Genomic DNA, 17963 nt, shown 5'->3' on the forward strand with positions numbered 1-17963 from the left:
TAATCACTTCAATGAACCTAAAATCTCTAGTTTAAGGCTAAGCAAGTACATGTGCTACAATACTTGGAAAAATGTGAAGATTGTGCTGGAATGAACATTGTGCTAACTGTCAAATTTAAACTTGAAATGCAAATCTGAGATGTGGCATAAAGGATAGTAACCACCTATTTAAAAATTTCCAGCTTTACAAATTGCAATGGAAATGTATTTGCTGAGACATTACCTGTCTATACGTGGCATGTTTTTCTATGTAGAAGTGTTTGTCAGTTATTTTGAGACACAAAAAAAAACACAATGCCAACTTTTCATTATCTTGTAGAAATTTAATTTCCTGTATAACAGAGCATTTATGTTATTCTTGTGCTGTGGCTTTAAATTTAAATTTGAAGAAGAATTGAATATTGAGATATTGATGAATTCTTTGGAATTTGTCCGGGTATCCACATATTTCAACACAAATGCAGAAGGCATTGCTCCTATGACTGCGTTATCTAATAGGAGTTATTCAGAATATAAAAGCAACACTGAGAAAACCTCAAGAGCCCTTTTTGACCCTGCTATCCTTCGTCGGACCAAGAGGTGTGTTCTTAAAAAAAAGCTATTGTGTTTACTGGACAGAATGTCTTCAAAAAAAATCAGTTGACTACCTTTGATTAACCTAGGTACTTGCAAATGCTTAAATGTGATCTCAAATCACACTGACCACCAAGGATAATAGACTAGTTAAACAATTCTCTCTTTAATTTTCTGAAAAGTGAGACATGTACAGAACCCAGTCTGTTGACACGCAACACTACAGGACATCAGCTCATGTGCTCGCGTACATATGTTCAGATGGTACATCTTTTAACTATTTCATGCTACATATTCATCAACTGTCTTTACACATTTTATGATTAAACAGTTGTTAAACTGTCCACAACCAAGCACAAATTGGCACGACATTGACAAATGTTAGCATAATGAAGTCAAAACGCTTCAGAGTTAGCTGAGGGAGGAAATGGAAAGGTTATATTGCCAAGATAATAGAGTGGAGCTGGAGGAGCACAGCAGACCAGGCAGCACCAGAGGAACAGGAAAGTTCATGTTTCGGGTCAGGTTTTTATGGAGGGTCCCGACTGGAAACGTCAACTTTCTTGGTCCTCTGATGCTGCTTGGCCTGCTGTGCTCCTCCAGCTCCACAGTGTGTTACTTCTGACTCCAGCATCGACAGTTCTTACTATCTGAGTTATACTGCTGAAACCATGATTAGGGAGAAGGCAATGTTGGGGTCCAGCAATAGGAGATTAAGTTTTCTGTATGAATGATCAAAATGGAACGGAACACTGCTACTTTGTCCAATACTGTAAAAGTTCAAGTTTGATGAGCAAAATTTGATCAAAAAGCACTTTTAAAAATTGAACAAAACAGAAAATGTTGAAGTATCACAATAATCTATGCTTTATCCTTTTCCAATAGATACAAAATCAACTCCTTTCATGGTAATCCACCCCCAAATATGTTTTCCAGGCCAATTATCAATGGCGTAGATTTTTTGTTCCTCCTTCGGTATTACTAATTCTTCCCATTATTACCAGCTGCTGGTTCATGGTGCTGGGATATGCAGAGTAGTATCACAAATCAAATTAGTTTTCCATAGCAGAAAAACAGCAAATACCACCTTTAAAAGCAATTTATTGCATTTGACAATATTTTCACAATAAAAATAAATATACAGTCCTTTAATGTTCAAATGCAGCAATACAATATAGAAAACAGTGTTCTCAATGATTTAGTAAACATTTAAAATGCCAACATTTTTTTATATCTATAAAACAGATTCATAGTTTTTTTAAGCATTATTTAAAAATACACATTCTACAATCTGACCCATATATGAAAGTGCAATTCATTAGTCTCACTACTATAGCACCAACTAATTGATGTATTAGACAATAGCTATTTACTGGAACATTTGCCTTCTGTGTTGGCACCAAGAACAATCCTGTTCAATATAATGTGCATCACAAATTGGAAGAAATCTTGCAATTCAGCATAAGAGATGCATCAAACGTTAGTAGCCAATTTACATTAAAATCCATGTATGATACACATGTACATTGTGTACAAAAAATTTAACATTTTGAACAGCTGGCAGCAAACAAGTATTACAAATGAAAATTACATTTCTGCAATTTCAAAAACTGGACAAAGTAACTTTCCACTAATGTACATAATTATTGTAAATTACATATATTGCATTGTACATAATTACTAATAACTGAAATTTTAAAAAAAGACCACAGTTCACAACTTGTAGAAAAACCACAAATGGAGACCACTTTCATTCACGTGTTGTAAAAGACATTTCTTTCTATCAATTTTCTGTGAAAAGAATGCTGTGTCAATTAGTATACAGAAAATACAGGAGTGTGTGTTTAAACCACGAAATTGTAGTGTTCTGTTTGATAACAAAAGTGCTGCCAGGGTGGGGACAAGATTCATTTTTACTCTACTTAGGTTTTACATTACTGTGGTAAACATCTTCCAACAGTGGACTTCAGCATTTTTTAAAAATTGCCCCATATGGTGTTTTAATTGACCACAGTTCAGCCAATGATAATCATGTGAAGACCCCAGATTAACAACTCTCAATAATGAGCATTCATAAAGTTTAAGCTGCACCACATGGTCGACATAGTATGTATTGATAAAACATATTCGCTACATACTTTCATAACAGAATACAGCGTTATGTCAGAAAATAGCGATCTGCAAAAATTGTTGCATTAAAATAAAACACTGATAAATCTAATGCACAAAAGCTAGCTTCAACAGACAAAATCTCTTCAAACAGATAGAAACTCAGTGGAATTCAACATTCGCATCTGACCTGAGCTGTTGCTTCAAAATTCTTTCCATTCTTCATCGTTCAACATCTTTATTCTTCATATACAGCACTTTTAGCAAAAGGTTGTTGCAATTTGGAGTGTTTCTGCTAGATCATACATAAATAGTTTGTTACAATTTAAATAATTTTTACACAGTAACTTATAAATATTTAAAATGAATTTGGTTGCTGAACGTGTCTGACATTTATTCAAGGAGCAATGCACACCATTCTATTCAAATGGTGAGCAGGAACACTACCAGTAAATTGTGAATTACAGACAGAAGGATGCAGTGCTACAATTGAAGGAGTACACAGAAGAATTCAAGTCAAGTATTATCTCATATTGCAAACTGCAGATTCAACATCACGACTAAGGCTGCACGCAAAAGCTTAGTCCAATCAGACTGAACATAGTACGTATGGATTCACACCTATAATATGGCTGCTTTACACAGCTTATCAGAGATCAGTGGTGCTAACAGCCACGAACTACCAGCTGCACAGATGAAATCACACCCATTGTCAAACAAACCTTGTTCAACATCAATTTAACGTGGTTCCAGCAAGAATTAGAAAGGAACCAACAGGGAGCAGGAACTCCGGTTCATTTTCCCCTTTCTTAAGCCAGATCCCTGTAGACAATTGTGGTAGTGCTTGTGCCACCTCAGTTGAGAGCAACTAACGCTGCATTGGCCAGAAATGGTATCTAGGACTTTACTGTTGCATGGATCAGCTAATTCACCAGAAGAACAATCGGGCAGGTGCACAAATTCAAGTTGAAAGGCTAAGAAAACAGACACAGAAATAAATACTAAGACGATAAAATGTGAGGCTGGATGAACACAGCAGGCCAAGCAGCATCTCAGGAGCACAAAAGCTGACGTTTCGGGCCTAGACCCTTCATCAGAGAGGGGGATGGGGGGAGGGAACTGGAATAAATAGGGAGAGAGGGGGAGGCGGACCGAAGATGGAGAGCAAAGAAGATAGGTGGAGAGGGTGTAGGTAGGGAGGTAGGGAGGGGATAGGTCAGTCCAGGGAAGACGGACAGGTCAAGGAGGTGGGATGAGGTTAGTAGGTAGCTGGGGGTGCGGCTGGGGGTGGGAGGAAGGGATGGGTGAGAGGAAGAACCGGTTAGGGAGGCAGAGACAGGTTGGACTGGTTTTGGGATGCAGTGGGTGGGGGGGAAGAGCTGGGCTGGTTGTGTGGTGCAGTGGGGGGAGGGGATGAACTGGGCTGGTTTAGGGATGCAGTGGGGGAAGGGGAGATTTTGAAACTGGTGAAGTCCACATTGATACCATATGGCTGCAGGGTTCCCAGGCGGAATATGAGTTGCTGTTCCTGCAACCTTCGGGTGGCATCATTGTGGCAGTGCAGGAGGCCCATGATGGACATGTCATCAAGAGAATGGGAGGGGGAGTGGAAATGGTTTGCGACTGGGAGGTGCAGTTGTTTGTTGCGAACTGAGCGGAGGTGTTCTGCAAAGCGGTCCCCAAGCCTCCGCTTGGTTTCCCCAATGTAGAGAAAGCCGCACCGGGTACAGTGGATGCAGTATACCACATTGGCAGATGTGCAGGTGAACCTCTGCTTAATGTGGAATGTCATCTTGGGGCCTGGGATGGGGGTGAGGGAGGAGGTGTGGGGACAAGTGTAGCATTTCCTGCGGTTGCAGGGGAAGGTGCCGGGTGTGGTGGGGTTGGAGGGCAGTGTGGAGCGAACAAGGGAGTCACGGAGAGAGTGGTCTCTCCGGAAAGCAGACAGGGGTGGGGATGGAAAAATGTCTTGGGTGGTGGGGTCGGATTGTAAATGGCGGAAGTGTCGGAGGATAATGCGTTGTATCCGGAGGTTGGTAGGGTGGTGTGTGAGAACGAGGGGGATCCTCTTGGGGCGGTTGTGGCGGGGGCGGGGTGTGAGGGATGTGTCGCGGGAAATGCGGGAGACGCGGTCAAGGGCGTTCTCAATCACCGTGGGGGGGAAGTTGCGGTCCTTAAAGAACTTGGACATCTGGGATGTGCGGGAGTGGAATGTCTTATCGTGGGAGCAGATGCGGCGGAGGCGGAGGAATTGGGAATAGGGGATGGAGTTTTTGCAGGAGGGTGGGTGGGAGGAGGTGTATTCTAGGTAGCTGTGGGAGTCGGTGGGCTTGAAATGGACATCAGTTACAAGCTGGTTGCCTGAGATGGAGACTGAGAGGTCCAGGAAGGTGAGGGATGTGTTGGAGATGGCCCAGGTGAACTGAAGGTTGGGGTGGAAGGTGTTGGTGAAGTGGATGAACTGTTCGAGCTCCTCTGGGGAGCAAGAGGCGGCGCCGATACAGTCATCAATGTACCGGAGGAAGAGGTGGGGTTTGGGGCCTGTGTAGGTGCGGAAGATGGACTGTTCCACGTAACCTACAAAGAGGCAGGCATAGCTGGGGCCCATGCGGGTGCCCATGGCCACCCCCTTAGTCTGTAGGAAGTGGGAGGAGTCAAAAGAGAAGTTGTTGAGTGTGAGGACGAGTTCCGCTAGGCGGATGAGAGTGTCGGTGGAGGGGGCCTGGTCGGGCCTGCGGGACAGGAAGAAGCGGAGGGCCTTGAGGCCATCTCCATGCGGAATGCAGGTGTACAGGGACTGGACGTCCATGGTGAATATGAGGTGTTGGGGGCCAGGGAATTGGAAGTCCTGGAGGAGGTGGAGGGCGTGGGTGGTGTCACGGACATAGGTGGGGAGTTCCTGGACCAAAGGGGAGAAAATGGAGTCCAGATAGGTGGAGATGAGTTCGGTGGGGCAGGAGCAGGCTGAGACGATGGGTCGACCAGGGCAGGCAGGTTTGTGGATTTTGGGAAGGAGATAGAAACGGGCTGTGCGGGGTTGGGGAACAATGAGGTTGGAGGCTGTGGGTGGGAGGTCCCCTGAGGTGATGAGGTCATGAATGGTGTTGGAGATGATGGTTTGGTGCTCGGGTGTGGGGTCATGATCGAGGAGGCGGTAGGAGGTGGTGTCGGAGAGTTGGCGTCTGGCCTCGGCGATGTAGAGGTCAGTACGCCATACTACCACTGCGCCACCCTTGTCTGCGGGTTTGATGGTGAGGTTGGGGTTGGAGCGGAGGGAGCGGAGGGCTGCCCGTTCTGCGGGGGAGAGGTTGGAGTGGGTGAGAGGGGTGGAGAGGTTGAGGCGGTTAATGTCTCGACGGCAGTTGGAGATGAAGAGGTCGAGGGAGGGTAGGAGGCCTGGGGGTGGTGTCCAGGAGGAGGACTTGTGTTGGAAGCGGGTGAAGGGGTCAGTGGAAGGAGGGTTGGGTTCCCGGTTGAAGAAGTAGGCATGCAGGCGAAGACGGCGGAAAAACTGCTCTATGTCCGACCGTGACTGGTATTCGTCACGGTCGGACATAGAGCAGTTTTTCCGCCGTCTTCGCCTGCATGCCTACTTCTTCAACCGGGAACCCAACCCTCCTTCCACTGACCCCTTCACCCGCTTCCAACACAAGTCCTCCTCCTGGACACCACCCCCAGGCCTCCTACCCTCCCTCGACCTCTTCATCTCCAACTGCCGTCGAGACATTAACCGCCTCAACCTCTCCACCCCTCTCACCCACTCCAACCTCTCCCCCGCAGAACGGGCAGCCCTCCGCTCCCTCCGCTCCAACCCCAACCTCACCATCAAACCCGCAGACAAGGGTGGCGCAGTGGTAGTATGGCGTACTGACCTCTACATCGCCGAGGCCAGACGCCAACTCTCCGACACCACCTCCTACCGCCTCCTCGATCATGACCCCACACCCGAGCACCAAACCATCATCTCCAACACCATTCATGACCTCATCACCTCAGGGGACCTCCCACCCACAGCCTCCAACCTCATTGTTCCCCAACCCCGCACAGCCCGTTTCTATCTCCTTCCCAAAATCCACAAACCTGCCTGCCCTGGTCGACCCATCGTCTCAGCCTGCTCCTGCCCCACCGAACTCATCTCCACCTATCTGGACTCCATTTTCTCCCCTTTGGTCCAGGAACTCCCCACCTATGTCCGTGACACCACCCACGCCCTCCACCTCCTCCAGGACTTCCAATTCCCTGGCCCCCAACACCTCATATTCACCATGGACGTCCAGTCCCTGTACACCTGCATTCCGCATGGAGATGGCCTCAAGGCCCTCCGCTTCTTCCTGTCCCGCAGGCCCGACCAGGCCCCCTCCACCGACACTCTCATCCGCCTAGCGGAACTCGTCCTCACACTCAACAACTTCTCTTTTGACTCCTCCCACTTCCTACAGACTAAGGGGGTGGCCATGGGCACCCGCATGGGCCCCAGCTATGCCTGCCTCTTTGTAGGTTACGTGGAACAGTCCATCTTCCGCACCTACACAGGCCCCAAACCCCACCTCTTCCTCCGGTACATTGATGACTGTATCGGCGCCGCCTCTTGCTCCCCAGAGGAGCTCGAACAGTTCATCCACTTCACCAACACCTTCCACCCCAACCTTCAGTTCACCTGGGCCATCTCCAACACATCCCTCACCTTCCTGGACCTCTCAGTCTCCATCTCAGGCAACCAGCTTGTAACTGATGTCCATTTCAAGCCCACCGACTCCCACAGCTACCTAGAATACACCTCCTCCCACCCACCCTCCTGCAAAAACTCCATCCCCTATTCCCAATTCCTCCGCCTCCGCCGCATCTGCTCCCACGATAAGACATTCCACTCCCGCACATCCCAGATGTCCAAGTTCTTTAAGGACCGCAACTTCCCCCCCACGGTGATTGAGAACGCCCTTGACCGCGTCTCCCGCATTTCCCGCGACACATCCCTCACACCCCGCCCCCGCCACAACCGCCCCAAGAGGATCCCCCTCGTTCTCACACACCACCCTACCAACCTCCGGATACAACGCATTATCCTCCGACACTTCCGCCATTTACAATCCGACCCCACCACCCAAGACATTTTTCCATCCCCACCCCTGTCTGCTTTCCGGAGAGACCACTCTCTCCGTGACTCCCTTGTTCGCTCCACACTGCCCTCCAACCCCACCACACCCGGCACCTTCCCCTGCAACCGCAGGAAATGCTACACTTGTCCCCACACCTCCTCCCTCACCCCCATCCCAGGCCCCAAGATGACATTCCACATTAAGCAGAGGTTCACCTGCACATCTGCCAATGTGGTATACTGCATCCACTGTACCCGGTGCGGCTTTCTCTACATTGGGGAAACCAAGCGGAGGCTTGGGGACCGCTTTGCAGAACACCTCCGCTCAGTTCGCAACAAACAACTGCACCTCCCAGTCGCAAACCATTTCCACTCCCCCTCCCATTCTCTTGATGACATGTCCATCATGGGCCTCCTGCACTGCCACAATGATGCCACCCGAAGGTTGCAGGAACAGCAACTCATATTCCGCCTGGGAACCCTGCAGCCATATGGTATCAATGTGGACTTCACCAGTTTCAAAATCTCCCCTTCCCCCACTGCATCCCTAAACCAGCCCAGTTCATCCCCTCCCCCCACTGCACCACACAACCAGCCCAGCTCTTCCCCCCCACCCACTGCATCCCAAAACCAGTCCAACCTGTCTCTGCCTCCCTAACCGGTTCTTCCTCTCACCCATCCCTTCCTCCCACCCCCAGCCGCACCCCCAGCTACCTACTAACCTCATCCCACCTCCTTGACCTGTCCGTCTTCCCTGGACTGACCTATCCCCTCCCTACCTCCCCACCTACACCCTCTCCACCTATCTTCTTTGCTCTCCATCTTCGGTCCGCCTCCCCCTCTCTCCCTATTTATTCCAGTTCCCTCCCCCCATCCCCCTCTCTGATGAAGGGTCTAGGCCCGAAACGTCAGCTTTTGTGCTCCTGAGATGCTGCTTGGCCTGCTGTGTTCATCCAGCCTCACATTTTATCGTCTTGGAATCTCCAGCATCTGCAGTTCCCATTATCACAGAAATAAATACTGTTTATTTAGGCTTTACCTACAGCAGAAGAGTTAAAATTCTCATCTGAGAATCCACAGAGCTGTAGCGATGGAGAAAGGCAGATGGATACTTAAACCTGACCTACCATATTTTAGTAAACTCTGACAAATAAATCATTAACATATTGCAACAGGAACATAAAGCAGCTACATAAATCATGCCACCTAAACTACTTGCAGGAGTTAAACTTGTGTTCTTAATCAACATTCATCTTCACTCAACTTAAAAAACATGGTAACAACAGGTAAAACCATTAACCCGTTTACAATGGTCAAATTTGTGATAAACATTAATATCATGAACCTACAGTGGTTGTGGAGCTTATTAATCTGTCTAGGAAGTGGAAAAGGAAAGATTAATAACAATTAGCAAAAAACCTGAGCTGACAGGAATCCTGAAAATGGAACGTCAAGAAATGAAGCAAGGTGTCCCAAATATTTCAAATACATCACAGATAACAAAAACAGCTTCTCCTGCTTAAGGTGTAGGCAAACTTTAAGGTAGCTTGAGCTTCTACCAGTCTGCTTAGCAACATGGGAAGCCTACGGATTTTTGCAGAATTAGTCTTGCCATGTTACATGGATTTATCTTTGCTCTCCCCAACATAACACACTAACTAACACGTGGTGAATAGGGGATAACGGGTGACAGAAACTTATTCAGTACAAAACAGACCAATGTCTGCATACATGATCTACTCATTCACCATTCTCCTTTCCTTACACGCAGTAAGTGATTACATTGCACTTTCAGGTTCCACTCAGGCCAATAAGCACTGACTATGTATAAAGGAGGCCACAGTGTTACTAGAATAATGCTTCAGTCTTGTTGAAGATTGGTTTCACTCTACTGCGCCGGTTATATTACTCAAACAACATTGAGCAGAGGGGTTTTGGCTTGGTATCAAGACTAACTTTATTTTTAAAGAGAATGGCAAGATGTGCAATCTGAATTCAGACTGGCAGTATAAACATAAGTCAGGAGCAAAAGTTGAACATTTGGTCCTCGCTTTCTCTGCCATTTAATAAGATCACAGCTAATCTGATTGTATCTTGTACTTCATATTTCAATTTACCCCCAGTAACCTTTAAGCTCTAGCTTACTAAGAAACTAACCATGTTAGTCTGAAAAGTATTGAGCGGCTCAACTGTCGCACATTTTGAGGAGAGTGTGGCAAAGACTCACAACCCTCAAAAAACATCTTTCCAACTGTCTTAAATGGGAGACAACGAAGTGTAGAGCTGGATGAACACAGCAGGCCAAACAGCATCTTAGGAGCACAAAAGCTGATGTTTTGGGCCTAGTCTCTTCATCAGAAAAGGGGGAAGGGGAAGAGGGTTCTGAAATAAATGGGGAGCGAGTGAGAGGCGGATCAAAGATGGATAGAGGAGACGATAGGTGAAGAGGAGACAGACAAGTTAAAGAGGCAGGGATGGAGCCAGTAGAGGTGAGTGTAGGTGGGTAAGTAGGGAGGGGATAGGTCAGTCCTGGGAGGATGGACAGGTCAAGGGGGCGGGATGAGGTTAGGAGATAGGGAATAGAGGTGTGGCTTGAGGTGGGGGGAGGGGAGAGGTGAGAGGAAAAACAGGTTAGGGAGGCGGGGGCGAGCTCGGCTAGTTTTGGGACGCAGTAGGAGGAGGGGAGATTTTGAAGCTTGTGAAATCCACACTGATACCATTGGGCTGCAGGGTTACCAAGCAGAATAGGAGTTGCTGTTCCTGCAACCTTCGGGTGGCATCGTTATGCCACTGCAGGAGGCCCAAGATGGACAAGTCGTCTGAGGAATGGGTGGGGGAGTTGAAATGGTTTGCGACTTGGAGTGTAGTTGTTTATTGCAAACTGACCGTAGGTGTTCTGCAACGTGGTCCCCAAGCCACCGCACGGTTTCCCCGAACGTAGAGAAGGCCACAACAGGTAAAGTGGATGTAGTATACCACATTGGCAGATGTGCAAGTGAACCTCTGCTTGATTTGGAAAGTCTTCTTGGGGCCTGGGATGGGGGTGAGGGAGGAGGTGTGGGGGCAGGTGAGATGCTGTGCCTGTATCTTTTGGGTGGCGTCATTTTAGAATGCAGGAGACCCAGGATGGACATGTCGTCTGAGGAATGGGTTGGGGGGGGCAGTGGGGTTGAAATGGTTTGTGACTGGGAGGTGCAGTTGTTTGTTGCGAACTAAGTGTAGGTGTTCCGCAAAGCATCCCCAAGCCTCCGCTTGGTTTCCCCGATGTAGAGGAGGCCACAATGGGAACAGTGGATACAGTATATCACATTGGCAGATGTGCAGGTGAACACCCGTTTCTGGAAGGTCTTCTTAGGGCCTGGGATGGGGGTGAGGGGGGAGGTATAGGAGCAGGTGTAGCACTTCCTGCGGTTACAGGGGAAAGTGCCAGGTGTGGTGGTGTTGGAGGGGAGTGCGGAGCGGACAAGGGAGTCACGGAGACAGTGGTCCATCCGGAAAGCAGACAAGGGTGGGGAGGGAACAATGTCTTTAGTGGTGGGGCCGGATTGCAGATGGCAGAAGTGTCGGAGGATAATGCGTTGGACTCGGAGGTTGGTGGGGTGGTATGTGAGAACGAGGGGGATTCTTTTTTGGTGGTTATTGCGGGGGCAGGGCATGAGGAATGAGTGGCGAGAAATATGGGAGACACGGTCGAGGGTGTTCTCGACCACTGTGGGGGGGTGGGGGGTTTGCGGTCCTTGAAAAACGAGGACATCTGAGATACACAGGAGTAGAATGCCTCATCCTAGGAGCAGATGTGGCTGAGGTGAAGAAATTGGAAATAGGGGATGGCATTTTTGCAAGAAGGTGGGTGGGAGGAGGTGTATTCTAGGTGGCTGTGGCAGTCGGTGGGCTTGAAATGGATATCGGTTTCTAGGTGGTTGCTTGAGATGGAGACAGAGGGGTCCAGGAAGGTGAGGGAGGTGTTACAGATAGTCCAGGTGAACTTGAGGTTGGGGTGGAAGGTGTTGGTGAAGTGGATGAACTGTTCAAGCTCCTTGTGGGAGCATGAGGTGGCACCGATAAAGTCATCAATGTAACGAAGGAAGAGGTGGGGTTTAGGACCAGTGTAGGTACAGAAGCGGGATTGTTTCACGTAACCTACAAAGAGGCAGGCATAGCTTGGGCCCATGCGGGTACCAATGGCCACCCCTTTGCCTGTAGGAAGTGGGAGGAATTGGATGAAAAGTTGTTGAAGGTGAGGATGAGTTCGGCTAGGTGCGCAAGGGTGTCACTGGAGGGGGACTGGTTGGGCCTGTGGGACAGGAAGTAGCGGAGGGCCTTTCGGCCACCTGCATGGGGAATGCAAGTGTATATGGACTGAACGTCCATCGTAAAAATGAGGTGTTGGGGACTGGGGAATTGGAAGTTCTGGATGAGGTGGAGGGCATGGGTCGTATCACGGATGTAAGTAGGGAGTTCCTGGACCAAGGGGGAGAAAATGGAGTCCAGATAGGTGGAGATGAGTTTGGTGGGGCAAGAGCAGACGGAGACAATGGGTCGACCAGGGCAGGCAGAATCATCCAGCCCCCTTGACCTGTCCATCCTCCCCGGATTGACCTATCCCCTCCCTACCTCCCCACCTTCACTCACCTCTACTGGCTCCATCCCCACCTCTTTAACTTGTCTGTCTCCTCTCCACCTATCTTCTCCTCTCTCCATCTTCGATCCGCTTCCCCTCTTTCCCTATTTATTTCAGAACCCTCTCCCCCTTTCCCTTTTCTGATGAAGGGTCTAGGCCCGAAACGTCAACTTTTGTGCTAAGATGCTGTTTGGCCTGCTGTGTTCATCCAGCTCTGCACTTTGTTATCTCAGATTGTCCAGCATCTGCAGTTCCTGTTATCTCTGATTAAATGGGAGACACTTTGTTTTTAAAAATAATGACATCCAGTTCATATTCTCCCAAAAGAATTTCTGCACCATTTCTGCATTTTCCCTGCCAAAACACCTCAGGACTTTATATATTTCAATCAAGCCATCACTGATCTTCCTGAACTTTAGCAGATATAACAATTCCTCGTAAGACAACTACACATTTTGAGTCTAGTCTAGGAAACCTTCTGAGCTACTTCCAATGCATTTATGTTCTTTCTTAAATTGGGTTGTCAATATGGGATGGAATTCAACCTGGAAAAGTGTAAAGTGATTAATTTTGGAAGGTCAAATTTGAATGCAAAATACAGGGTTAACAACAGGATTCTTGGCAGTGTGGAGGAACAGAGGGATCTTGGGGTCCATGTTCATGGATCCTACAAAGTTGCCACCCAAGTTGATAGGGTTGTTAAGAAGGCGTATGGTGTGTTGGCTTCCATTGGCAGGGGGATTGAGTTTAAGAGCAGTGAGGTAATGCGGCAAGGAGAGACATAGATCGAGTTGATAGGCAGAGACTTTTTCCCAGGGTGGAAACAACTATCACAATGGAGCATAATTTTAAGGTGATTGAGGGAAGGTATGGGGGAGATGTCAGAGGCAGGTTTTTTGCACAGAGAGTGTTGGGATGTATTGCCAGCAGTGGTAGTAGAGTCAGATACATTAGAGACATTTAAGACACTCTTGGATAGGCACATGGATGATAGTAAAATGTAGGGTATGCAAGTTAATAAAACGTGAGGCTGGATGAACACAGCAGGCCAAGCAGCATCTCAGGAGCACAAAAGCTGACGTTTTGGGCCTAGACCCTTCATCAGAGAGGGGGATGGGGAGAGGGAACTGGAATAAATAGGGAGAGAGGGGGAGGCGGACCGAAGATGGAGAGTAAAGAAGATAGGTGGAGAGAGTATAGGTGGGGAGGTAGGGAGGGGATAGGTCAGTCCAGGGAAGACAGACAGGTCAAGGGGGTGGGATGAGGTTAGTAGGTAGATGGGGGTGCGGCTTGGGGTGGGAGGAAGGGATGGGTGAGAGGAAGAACCGGTTAGGGAGGCAGAGACAGGTTGGACTGGTTGTGTGGTGCAGTGGGGGGAGGGGACGAACTGGGCTGGTTTAGGGATGCAATAGCGGAAGGGGAGATTTTGAAACTGGTGAAGTCCACATTGATACCATTAGGCTGCAGGGTTCCCAGGCGGAATATGAGTTGCTGTTCCTGCAACCTTCGGGTGGCATCATTGTGGCAGTGCAGGAGGCCCATGATGGACATGTCATCTAGAGAATGGGAGGGGGAGTGGAAATGGTTTGCGACTGGGAGGTGCAGTTGTTTGTTGCGAGCTGAGCGGAGGTGTTCTCTGATGAAGGGTCTAGGCCCGAAACGTCAGCTTTTGTGCTCCTGAGATGCTGCTTGGCCTGCTGTGTTCATCCAGCCTCACATTTTATTATCTTGGAATTCTCCAGCATCTGCAGTTCCCATTATCTCGGGTATGCAAGTTAGTTTGATCTTCGAATAGGATAACAGGTCAGCACAACATTGTGGGCTGAACGGCCTGCGCTGTACTGTTCTATGTTCTGGTATGCAATATCCCAGCTGTGATCTCACCAATGCCTTATATAACTGAACCATAACTTCCTTATTTTGTATTTAATCTCTCTCACTGTAAATAATATTATAGTTGTTTTCCTAATTACTTGAGTACCTACGTATTAGACTTGTACGATGCATTTAGGGCGGCGCAGTGGCTCAGTGGTTAGCACTGCAGCTTCACAGCGCTAGGGTCGCAGGTTCAATTCCAGCCTCAGGTAACTGTCTGTGTGGAGTTTGCACATTCTCCCCGTGTCTGCATGGGTTTCCTCTGGGTGCTCCGGTTTCCTCCCACAGTCCAAAGATGTGCAGGCTATGTGGATTGGCCATGCTAAATTGCCCGTAGTGTTCAAGGTTGTGTGGGTTATAGGGGGATAGGTGTGGGTGGGATGCTTCAAGGGGTGGTGTGGACTTGGGCTGAAGGGCCTGTTTCCACACTGTAGGGAATCTAATTTAAAGTAGGGTCCTTCTCACCTGAGAGGTCTGGAATCTCCCATTTAGACAACACGCTTTTGTCAAAATGGACAACTACACAATTGCCCACCTTTTACTCCATTTACCAGATATCTGCTCCCTCTGTAGTCTCATGTCCTTTTCATAGTCACCTACCAACTTTGTAAGATGTTCACAAGGAGGTAGTCTAATTTTATGCTGATTTCTCAAAGATTAATATTGGTATAGAATGGAAACTTTTTCTATGTTTTATGCATGCCTGAAAACACAAAATCAGTGATAATGTGACATTATGAGTTATCCAATTAATATATCTTTTTAGACATTTACCTTTACTTCATGATTGTATCCAGAGATAGGAACTGTTTCTGGCGCATGCAATTTCCTAAGTTATTAAAAAGAAAGTTAGACTTTCCCTGACTTTCAAAATGTTATGATAATAATGTGGAAAACATATGCTGAAATATTACTTTAGGATACCAGATATACCTGGCAATGCCTGCCTCAATAACAACTTACACTTTTAATGTCTTCAAACATCTCAAGGCTGTCTATTTCACACCCATAACATTGTCTGATTGCGCCATTGGCACCCCATCTGCTAGAGAAGTTACAAAATAAAGTTAGACATCAATCTTTGTAAGGATATATCAGAACAGGTCACCAAAAGCTTGAACCACAAGGGTACATTTCGAAGGAGCACCTTTAAGAAAAAAGCACATGGTTAGACTGAAAGGCTCGATAGGGGAATTCTAGTGCCAAAGGATTAGACAGCTAGAGGCATAGCCAATTGACGTTGGAGTGATTAAAAATTAGGGAATGATTAAAATTAGGGACGCTCAAGAGGCCGGAATTAAATGAGCATAGATATCTTGGCGATTGTAGGACCGCAAGAGATCAGATGTAGGAAGGAGCCAGGACATGAAAGGATTTTAAAATTATTATGGGAATCAATGAGATCAGGACCCAAAGTAAGTCAGGAAGCACAGAGGCTGGGAAATGATTTGCGGTGAGTTGGAACACAATCAACAGGATTTTCAATGCGGTCAGAGATAATGGGAACTGCAGATGCTACAGAATCCGAGATAACAAAGTGTGGAGCTGGATGAACACAGCAGGCCAAGCTGCATCTTTTGCTCCTAAGATGCTGCTTGGCCTGCTGCGTTCATTCAGCTCCACACTTTGTTATCTCGGATTTTCTATGTCCTCAGATTTGTGGAAGGCAGAGTATGGGAAGTTGACTAGAGTTCAATAGACAGTTACATTTGAAGTTGAGGGTTTCAGCAGCAGAAAGGGGGTTGCCAAAGGCACATCCAGGCAATGTTTTGGGTGTGAAATAGACAGCATTATTAACAGCATGCACATGTGAAAGAAAGCTCATCCTCATATCAAATATTGATCCCAAAGTTGTGAACACCCTAGTCTGGCCTCAAACAATTGGAAGGGAAAAGCATGTTTCATTGCCAAGGAGGCAGTGTTTGTGGCAGGGGCAATTGGCACAATGAAACGGTGGTTTCAGTCTTTCTAACATTTAATTGGAAAAAAAATTCTGCTCATTTGGTACTGAAACAGTGGATGAAAAATGGGAGAATTTCAGAAGAGAGATGAATAGGGTGCAATCTAGGTACCGTTATGGACCAGACCCGATGCCCTCAAAATAGATTAAGATAGCCCAGATCCTAACTTTTTCTTATTTTAAAGGTAAGTGTAAGGCATTGCATTCAGATCCAATTTGAATGGACAAACTATACAACTTTAAGCAAAACACACTATTTTTACACTAAAGTTAAAATACAGTCAAAATAAAAATATAAGAATTGGCTTCTTTATAACTCAATTGAAATGCTTAACAAAACAATATATATTAACCGCAACTAATCAACAGTTCCAATATAATAACATCCCATAAACACATCCTTGGTAAAGACAAATTCCATAAAATAGATTGTTCCAAATGCAATTCAAGCAGCGGGATGAGAACCTCAACTTTTAGCTGTAACAGAGAAAGGAAGAAGAGCTTCTGCATCTAGCTTCAAGATGCCAACAACTGCTGAAAGCTAAAACTAAAAACTCTGGTTTTGTGGGAGCTTGACCCCACCCATTCAGGCTGCTTCTATTGTTCCAATTAAAAAAAACACACCAAGGCCTCACAAACTGCATCCTTTATTGGCTTTCAGCAGACCACTCAGTCTTTCTAAAAGAAAGGACAAAATATATCCCTTAAAGCCATAGTATTGTTATACCACCCCGCTAAAAAAAATGAACCATCAATATACAAAGATGGCTTTTTTTTTAAAAACCCTTTAGTCTTACGCAATTAATACACAACAATACATGTGTTACATTACAGTGACTCTAAGCATCAAACATTCAATACGACAATGTATTTCAGTCTGTTTATCTCCACCAAGCACCTCAGCAACAACATGCTGATAATTACGGTCTCTCTTCTTGCCACATATATAATTTTCTAAATTGAACGGTTTCAATAATAAGCTCCATCCAAACAGTCTGGTATTTTTATCCTTGAATTTTCGCAAAAATTTGTAAGTGTTATGATCAGTTTACACAATCGTCTCAGACACATTACTAGCAATATAAATGTTGAGATGTTGCAAGGCAAACATTAAACTCAAGGTCTCTTTCTCAATTGTGGAATATTCTTATTGACGATTATTCAATATTCTGGAAAAATACCCAATAGGTCTTTCTATCTTCTCATTGTCTTCTTGCAGGAGTATAGTACCAATGCCCACATCACTCACAGTGATAGCCACTTCAAATGGCTTTGCGTAATTAAGTGTGGCTAACATTGGAGCAGTGGATAACACAGCTTTCAGAATGTCAAATGCCTTCTGACATTCCTCCATCCACTGAAATTTTCCACACTTCAAGGCCAGTCAATGGAGCAACCACACTGCTAAAATTCAATACGAACTTAAAATAAAAACCATGCAGTTCTCGGAATCATAGTATTTCCCCGTCAATGTTATGGGAAACTCCCCAATAACCTTTGTTTTCACATCCTGAGGGGCCATTTAGCCACGTCCAACAACTTGGCTCAGGATGTGACGTGAGATTTTGCAAACTCACTCTTAGCCCAGCTGATCACCAATCCTCCTCCTCAAGTCGATCTAACAATTCTGACAGATGCTCCTAGTGTTCTTTCCATGTGTGACTAAAAATTGCTGGTTCATCAATGTACACCACACTATTGCATAATGCCAAAATGAATGTATTTGTTAG

At 46.5% G+C, this 17963-nt stretch overlaps 1 protein-coding gene across 8 annotated transcripts in view; it reads right to left on the minus strand.

Annotated features, from left to right (window-relative positions):
• Nucleotides 1-792: 792 nt before the first annotated feature.
• LOC125451657 (uncharacterized) overlaps nucleotides 793-17963 on the minus strand; it is an 87352-nt gene continuing 70181 nt past the window's right edge. Inside the window, exons 12-14 of one of the 8 annotated variants that reach the window (XR_009442798.1) lie at nucleotides 15237-15315; nucleotides 15048-15102; nucleotides 2922-2977 (exon numbers count right to left, since the gene is read on the minus strand). Coding sequence is in view for 5 of the 8 variants with exons in the window: in XM_048529105.2 (XP_048385062.1) it covers nucleotides 15050-15102 (53 nt within the window). In the remaining 3 variants the exon portion in view is untranslated. Of the gene's footprint in view, nucleotides 2978-15047; nucleotides 15103-15236; nucleotides 15319-17963 lie in introns of all 8 variants that reach the window. The other 7 variants (XR_009442793.1, XR_009442796.1, XM_048529105.2 and 4 more) reach the window with 7 other exon arrangements.

This window comes from Stegostoma tigrinum, chromosome 1 (genome assembly GCF_030684315.1).
Source record: "Stegostoma tigrinum isolate sSteTig4 chromosome 1, sSteTig4.hap1, whole genome shotgun sequence".
NCBI lineage: Eukaryota > Metazoa > Chordata > Chondrichthyes > Orectolobiformes > Stegostomatidae > Stegostoma > Stegostoma tigrinum.